Below are 9,559 nucleotides of genomic sequence, written 5' to 3'. Positions count from 1 at the left end.
TAATAGTTAAATATGTCCTTTTTTAAGTTTTTTATTAATATATTTATTAAAATATTTTTATTTTTTTTGGTTTATTAAGTATATTAAATAGAACCCAGGTTATATTTTTTTTTTAAATTTAATTTTTATATTTTAACTATTATATTTTAATAATCTTATTTTTTTAAGTTTTATAAATAGTTTTATATATATTTAGTATTTTTTAGGTATAGTTTAGAGTCGTTACGATTTTTAATTATTAGTACTATATACGAACTTCTTAGAGCTTTTTATTATTTTAATAAAAGTTATATATTATATTTATTTTTATTTTTTAGGAGTTACTAAAAATCTATTTAAACTCTTTTTCTTTTAGGTTATTTAGTAACTAGATTTTTTTAAAAGACTTAGTTAGTAGTTTAATTTATTTATAGGTTATGTTTTTATAATTATAAAATTCTTAAAATAATATTAATATTTCCGATTTCCGTAATATTATATTATAGTTATTTTTACTAGTTATTAATATATATTAAGAGGTATACGGTTTTTTAATTAATATATTTATAGTTATAGTTAACTTAGTTTTTTTTTTATTTATAGTTAATATAGATTGTTTTGTTATATTTATAGTAGATTAAGTTTATTTATTATTTTTAGTAAAATATAGGTTTTTTATGCGCTACTATTAATAATAGTATTTAATCTTTGTTTATAAATATTAAAGTTAATTTATAAGTATGTATTATTACGTTATTTAGTTATACATAAGAACTTTTTCTTTATTTTTATTTTTTATCGTTTTTTTATAATTAGTTTTTTTAGTTTTTTAATATACGCTTTTTTTATTAAGCACTTTACTTATATAGTTCTTATTATTTTTCTTATACCCTAGCTTTTTTAATATAGTAGATTTAATATTAGTTATATTTATAATTTCTTTATTTTATATACTCGCTATTAAGGTATTTTATAAAAAAGCTAGGGTTTGGACTAAATATTACTTTATTATTATTATCAAAACTTAGTAATATTTAGTTAAGTAGTTAGTTTTTTATATAAATATTTTTAATAAGTTTATTATTACGTTTTTATAAATAGAAACGGTTATTTTATTTATATACGAGGTATTAGAAGTATTTATTATTTAGGTACTTTATTTAAAATAATTTTGTATAAAAAGGGTCCGTGGAGTTAAGTAAAGAATAGGTTTTATTTATATAGGGGGTTATTATAACTTTTTTATATTTTTTAGTTTTATAGAACTAAATAGTTTAGTTATTTTTAAATAGATAGATATGTTTATATTATAGTTTTTTATTATTATTTTTAGAGCTAATATTATTAATACTAGGTAGTACTTTATAATCGATTTTTATTTAAGTACGTTATTAAGCGACGTTATAAGGTCTATTCGAATTATAGGGTGATTTTATTTTATTAAAATAAAAAGAGCTAGGTTTTATTTTAATATTTTCTTTTTAAAGTTAAAGTTAATTTCTTTTTTTTTTATAATTCCGAAGTTAAGAGTTAGTTTTTTAATTATTTTAATTTTATTTTTATATAAGAGGTTTTTAAACTATTTTTTAATTTTATAAATAAATCTTTTATTATTATTTATTTTTTATATTATATGAATAAACTTAGTTAGGATTTTATTTAAATTAAGTCCTTTTTTAAACTTAGTAAATTATTTTTAATTTATATAGTTTTATTATACTATATAAGCGAGGTTATTTATAATTCTTTTAATATTAGGTCCTTTTTTTTTAAATTTAAAGAGTTACTTTTTTATATTAGTTAGGAGTTTTTATTTAATTTAATTTTTAAAGAGGTAAAGTATATTTTTTATAACGGGGTCTATTTTAGCCTTTTTTCTTATATTTTTATAAATTTAAGAGAGCGTAATAATATATTTAATATTATTTTTTTTAAGAATATAGGGTCGGTAAGTAGGTATTTTTTCTTTTTTATTATTATTATTAGGGTTTTAATAGGGGGTAGTATAGTATTATATTCGGATTATTTTTTAATTTTAGGTTATTTTAGGTATTATTTTATCTATTTTTTATTATTTTAATAAGTAAGATAGTTATTGTTATAGTAAGCTATTTATAAGAGTTACTTATAGAGGACTTCTTTACTTATAATATTAGCTCGTTTTTTTAAAATAGGTTAGTATTAGATACGCTTAGGTTATTAATAGTTTTTAGCTATATATATTAGTTTATTATAGTTATAATATTTAAAATCTTTTTTTTATTATAATTTTTTATGTTTAATAATATTAAGGTTTATAAGTCTTTTATATTATTTATAAGACGTATTTTATTATTATTAATTTTTTAGGTTATTTTAGTAGTTACTTAGTAATTTATTATAGTTTTAGTATTTTTAATTAGAGTTAATTTAAGGGTATCGTACTTCTCCTTTTTTTTTTACGTTATTTATATAATTAAGTATCGATTTTAATAGCAAGTTCGATATACTATAGGAATTTTATTAGTATTTTTATTTTATTAAGTTCGTTTTTAATTTCTTTTTTTAGTTTTTAATAAAACGAAAAGATATAGGTTTTTTTAATAGAATTAAGTTATATTATAAGTTTTTTAAACTTAGTAATATAGTACGAGGTAAACTTAGTTTATTAAAAGTTAACTAAGTTTTTTTTAGTTTATTATTTTTTATTAAGATTTTAAAATAGGGATTTAAAAGTATTTTAGAATCTTATTATATTACTAAAAATATTCGTAATTTTTTTTTTATAGTATAGTAAATAACCGTTATTATTAAGGAATCTTTTTTAAAAAGGTTTAAACTATTTTAAGGCTCGTTTTTTAAGGAAAGTTATTATATAAATAATTTATTTAGTTTTATTATAGAAGTTAGTAACGTAGAACGTTTAGTAAGTTCTAATTTAAATTAGAAATTTTTTAAAACATTTAGTAGTTTTATTAAAGGTAATAAGTATATTAAGTTTAAGTTTTTTTTATTTATTTATAGGAGTTTTAATAATATAATAGTTTTTTTATTTTAGCTTTATAAGTATAAAAGATCGACCTTAATAAGATTACGCTTTTAAAAGAAATTATATAATATAGTATACTTTTTAATTATATAATATACGTAATATATCCTAAGTACGCGCTTAATATAATATAATAATTTTGATATAAAAACTACTATTTAATTTAGGATAGGTAAGTTACTTTTTACGTAGTAGCGCTAGCTAAAAAAGTTAACGGTAGAGGTTAGCTATAATAATTAGCTATAATAGTTAGCTATAATAGTTAGCTATAATAGTCGGCCGTAATAGTTAGAAGTAGCCTTTCTTAACCGCAGAGGTTCTAAACTTTAATAATAACGTAGAGGTTTCTAAAGAAAGGGCTAAATAGGCTAATATCTACTACTTTTTTACTATACTAAAGCTCATAAAAATTCTTTTTATCTTTATCGCTTTTAATATTACTTAAAGCTACTCTCTATTTAAACTAAATAAATTTACTAAACAAATCTATTAAATAAATTTACTAAATAAATTTACTAAATAAACTTATTAATATATAAACTATTACCTAGATAGCTAGTTAGATAACTAGTTAAGAGGTTAGCTAGTTAAAATACTACTTTGACGAGAACTTATTTTATTCTTAGTATATAGTTAGTAATTAGTAAGTTAGAACTCTAAAAATACCCGTTAATAAGTTTACCCCTCTTAAGCTAAGCGCTCTCGGCTAGCTCGATACTATAACTATTATAATTAATATAAATATACTTAAAAAGTAGTAAAATACCTTTTAGTAATACGGAATTTAGCTAAGTAATATTATAAGTACCGTAAATAGCCGGGCTAGTACGGATATTAAGATTTAATATATTAACGCTAGCCTAGTTATAATAATTATAATAAACGGGCTAGAAATATATAGGGTTAGGGTAATAAGTTAGTGCTTTAAATAGCTCTTATAGGACCCCCTAGGTAATAATAATATTTATATAAAAAAATAGATTATACTAAACTTAGTTACTTATATAGGCTAATATTAAGAGGTTTTATACGTATTAAAGTAAGTAAAGCTCGTTTTATAAGCGGGTAGTAAAAGGTTAGGAGTTTTAGTTAGTAATTAAGTATAGAGCGTATTATATCTAGTTTTTCCTAATACGTAATATATAATACGGCCCTAGCAGATTACTCTATCGGGGGGAGGAGTTTTAATAATATTAGTAATAGTTTAGAGGGTTTTAATTTTTTATTTTAAGTCGTTTACTTTTCTTTTTTTTAATTTTTAAGTTAGTTATAGCTTTATTAATTATGTTCTAAAGAGTAGTAATATTTTCGTTATTTTTAATTAGAGTTATAGCTATTTAAATAGAGTTATTATTAAAAAGTTTTATAAGTTTTTTATTTTATTTATTATTCTTTTTAATAATACGCCGTATTTCTTTATAATTTATTTTTTTAAGAACTATATTATTATTAGAGTTATAAGTAATATTAAGTATTTTATTATCCTTAACCTTAGCTAGTTTACTAACTAAGTTAATAGGTTATTTAGAGTTAAATAAAGGGGTACTTAGGGTTTTAGAAAATATTATTATTTATTTTACTACTTAGTAAGTCTCGTAGGGTTAATTTATTAAATAGGAGTAATTAAAATATTATAACTAGCTTATCGTAATAAGTATATTAATAAAAGTTAAGGCTACGAATACTAAGTAAATAGTATTATAATTATAAATAGCTTTCCTAAAGCTATATTTATAAGTTATAAAATAAATAAAGCTTTGGTAATTAATTATAGTTTTATTAAAAAAGGTTCTTAATAAAAATAGCTAAAAGTAATTATAAAATTTAATACTAAGTTAATTACTAAAAAAGCTATAAGAAGTCTATTTTTAAGCCTAGCTTATATTTATACTATATATAAGTCTCGTTTTTAAATATATTTTTTATAATATTCCTATTTATTATTATCTAACTATTTACTAAATAGTCGTCCGTCCTATTTATTTACGATCGTCCGTTTTATTTATTTATAAGTATCCGTTCTTTATTCTATTATATAATTATAGTTATATAACTTATTTATAGTTTTTTTGTCCCGAGAGGAGTTACCCTAAGTCCGTACTTTTATATATATAGTATAATAGCTATTATAGGTCTTATAGGGCGAGGCCCTAGCCTTATTATACGTATTAAGTCGTAATACTTCGATTATATAGAGTATTTACTTTAATAAGATCTAATCCTTTATATAGCTTTTTAACTATTATAATAATACCTTTTTTACGTAGTTTAATTACTAGTTTAAAATCGGCTTTCTTTTTTATTATATAAAAAGTATTAATTACCTCGTTATTAATAATAAATTACTACGTTAGTACTTATTATTATAGTTTTCTGCGCCGTCTCGCTAGTAATATTAATACTTTTTTAGTAACTTCCTCTTTTTCGTTATTTATTAATATTATTATAACTATTTTATTAAAAATAATTTCTTATACTTCTATTATAAGTAATATAGTTTTTCCTAGCTCTTTTTCTTTTATAAGTTAGAAATTACTTTAATAAGATTTATATAATATAGTTTAACTATAATAATTAATACTTTAAGTAGTTACTTACGATTTTTTATAACTATATAAGAGCGCTCGTTAATAAAAATTAATTTATATAGCCTAGCCTATTACTAAGTAATTTCGTACTAAACTCGTATATCCGAATTTAAAAATATATTTAAATTAGCCCCTATATCGGGCCTATTATATATAATAATTACCTTATTAACTTATTTTTTTATACTTACTTCGCGTAGTACTTATATTATTTTTTTAATTACTTAGGCTCGTTAGCTTATATTTAGTAACAGTAATAAGGCTAAAATCGTTCTTAAATATGCTCTAAATATTAATAATATTAGTATAAGCCTATTAGGCCCTATAATATTATTATAGTACTTAAGTACTATTTAGAGGTATTCGTTATTAATAGAATCGGGATTTTCCTTTTTAATAATTCTAAATACCTTTTTTAGTTATTAATATACCCTTTTTACTTTTCTAATATTATAATACGCTTCTACGGGTATAACTTTTAACTATATACTATAAACTATTATATTTTCCTTAAATTTTATTAATTTAAAACTCGTACTAGCGTTAGTTCTAATACTATTTAATAATCCTTAGTATATATTAATCTAGCTTTTTTATAGGGCTACTTATACTATTTTTATTTATAAATCCTAGAAGAATTACCTTACTTAAAATAATATAACCTCGTTAATTATATATAGGACTAGTCGACTATTTAAATAAAAAATATTAATAACGATTTCTTAATTAAAGTTAAGCTTATTACGTAATTTAAATTTAAATCTACGTAGGCTCTACGTATTTATTTAGTATTAGTAATATACTTTTATTAACTACTCTAGCGCCCCTATTTTAATATTATTATTATTTAATTACTTTAAGAAGTTATATAGCCTTATAACTAATAAGTACTTAAATCTTTAATATAGTTATTTAAACTTATTTTCTATTAAATAATTAATTAACTTCGTATTATTAATAAGCTTTATAAACGCGTACCCCTATTATTATTTAACTATTTCGAAGTACTTATTACTAAAGATTCTATTCCTCGTATTATTAAATATAATACCTAGTTAATCTATATTTTTTAAATATAAGAAAAATAGGGTATTAATAAATAAGATATAAAATATTATTGTTTTAAAATACGTCTCTATTTTTATTATACTTAGGGTAACGATTTCCTTACCTAGGCTAAAACTAATTTTTATAATACCTATTATTAACGTATTAAGTATTATTAATACAATTTTTTATAGTACTTAGAATTACCCTTTTTTTTTTATTAACTATTATAATACCCTAGTATTTAGGATAATTTTATAAAAATTATTTAAGTTATACTTTTTATTTACGTAAAATGCCTATACGAGCTTTATATTTAAGTAATCTAAGTAATATAAAAAAGACCCCTCTAGCTATTCTTAGAATTACTTAGTACTATTTTTTTTTAATATTAATAGAGGTAGTATTTTCTTTTTAAATATTAAGAAAATAGAATTTTATATTATTAAATTCGTCCTTTTATCCTCTTTTATATTTACTATTTAAAGGACCTTTTTTTATTATCTATAAATAAAAACCTACTTATTAAAGGCTTTTATTACTTTTTATTTATTTAGCCTCGTATATTTTCTAAAAGCTAATAAGGTAAAAAAAGAGTAGTTAATATTATCGATTTTATTATAATTTAATTCGTTAGTATAGGGGGCGAAATTTTCTTTATTTTTTAAATTTCTTATAGGAAGTAGATATTTTAAGCTATTATTTTAATTACTATTACTAAGTTCCGTACCCCTAGATCTATTTTTATATATAATAAGGAATTAGTTAAACTAACGAGGGCTAGTTTTATTATCTATTACCCTCGACTTTTTATATTATTTATATAATTTAGTACGCTCTTTTTTAAAGTAGTTACTTAATTAATATCTATCCTTTTTATAAATAAAATATTATTTCTTTTATTATTTTATTTATAAGTTAAATCTCTACTTATTTAATAAATCTAGGCCTCTTTATTAATAATTATTATACTTAGTCTCTTTTATTTTTTTATTATACGTCTAGTTAACTTAATATTATTAATAAGGGCTATTATATACTTAAAAATAGGTTTAGTATAGTATTCTTATTTTAATATTAAAACTAAATCTTAGCTTTAAATAGAGCGTTTTATAATTTTTAGGTACTTAGTATAAAGTTATTTTTATTTTTAATACGCGCTAAATTATAATATAAAAATATTTAACTTTCCGCTCGTTAGTCCTCTTATTTAGCTAGGTTTTTATTAATTTATTAATTTAATTAATAAGCTTTTTAAGGATTTTTATTTGTAATTTACCCTTTATTATTTTAGTTATAAATATAAAAAAAATTACTTATAACTTAAATAAGAGCTCTAAATTCTTATTATAAGTTTTAAAGCGGCTTTAGATTATATTAATAATATTAAAAAAGTCGTTTTAATTAAGATTACGTACCGCTTTATAATAATAATTAAAAACTTTACTTATAAGTATAATATTAATTACTAAATAATATTAGTATTCCCTAATCCCGACTTTTTTATAATAGTTATAAAATATTATTAGGGTTTTTTATAAAACCTCGTACTTCCCTTTAGAGTATAATTTCTTTTTTAAAAAGATCTTTTTAAAATTTATAAATTACCTCGTATTTATTATTATATTTTTAATATTTATATATAATCCCTATGTTATTACGTATTATTAATAATTTCGGGTTATTTACCTCTTTTTTTATTAACTAATTAGTACTAAATTTCGTATTAATAATAATAATAAGTTATAAATCGAAATAAGTAAAATTATTAATTATTATACGTTTAATACTATATTTTATTTTTATATATCTTTTTATAATAATAAATTATTATTAGTAATTATAAAAAAGAAATCTAGGTCGTTTACCCTTTTTCTAAATTTATTAAAGTAATTATATACTCTATCGACCTACGCTTAGTTTTATAGTATAAATTCCTCTTTTATAATTGTTATTATTAGGATTTTATATAGTTTTTATAATTATAATTACGTTAGTAATACCCCTTATTTATAGAAGAATCTATTAACTATTTTTATAATTCTTAAGCTTACGTTTATAAACTATTTATCTAGTTAATAACTAAGGTCGTTTACGATTTCGTAAAATAGGGGTTATTTTTATAGCCCCTTTTTTTTATAAACCTTAGTTAAATAAATTAATACTACGTTAATTTACTTATTATTAAACTAATTTACGATCCTATATATCTACGTCCCTTAATAATTTAAGTTAATATTTACCTACTTATAAAGGATTAATATTCTATTTAAAATTAAGTTTTATTCCCTTCTTTTTTACCCTAACTCGCTAAGGGTTATACTCTAGCTTATACTTATTTTAATAGTTATTAACGTATTTAATTTTAATAAAAAGATATTTAATCTATATACTAACTATAATAAATCTGTACTTTTACTACTTAACGAATTTATTAGGGTCTAAATAATTCTTATTTCTTTTTATTATCTCGCTATTATTTTCGTTTTTATTATTTTTAATAATTACTATTACTTTTTTAAATTATTAGTTATTATACTTATTAAGATCTTCCTTTTTATTTAATATAAAAAAATAAGTTTTAGTAGTTCTTTTTTTAATATTAATAATAAACGTTTATATTATTATAAAAAAACGAAGTAATTAATCTCGGGATTTTTATTAATTACTAATTTCTATTATTCTGTATATTTCTAACTTTTACCCTCCTAGGCCTTATACTCTATATAATTTTTAAATTATTTCCTTTTTTAACCTACCTTTTTTAAAGTAATATTCTAAAGGAATAATTAAAAATAAATACCGGGTAGTTCGTAAAGGAGCTAGATAAGTAGTTAAGAGCTATATAAGTTATTAAGTACGATTAATAAAATTAAGCCCTCTTTTTTATAAAATCGTAGGTCTTAAGGACTTATTA

General features: G+C 19.3%; 1 protein-coding gene across 1 annotated transcript; it reads right to left on the bottom strand.

Annotated features, from left to right (window-relative positions):
* Positions 1–6,650: 6,650 nt before the first annotated feature.
* Positions 6,651–6,809, bottom strand: CCOS01_07518 (uncharacterized protein; the record flags this gene model as incomplete). Its single annotated transcript, XM_060455682.1, has 1 exon — positions 6,651–6,809. A coding segment is annotated over one exon (159 nt), but the record flags the coding sequence as incomplete, so codon positions are not given.
* Positions 6,810–9,559: the final 2,750 nt, after the last annotated feature.

The sequence above is a fragment of the Colletotrichum costaricense genome (assembly GCF_030867565.1).
Source record: "Colletotrichum costaricense strain IMI 309622 chromosome Unknown Scaffold_7.1, whole genome shotgun sequence".
Classification (NCBI taxonomy): Eukaryota; Fungi; Ascomycota; class Sordariomycetes; order Glomerellales; family Glomerellaceae; genus Colletotrichum; species Colletotrichum costaricense.
The sequence above is the reverse complement of the archived record's forward strand: the minus strand, read 5'-3'. Positions and strand labels throughout refer to the sequence as shown.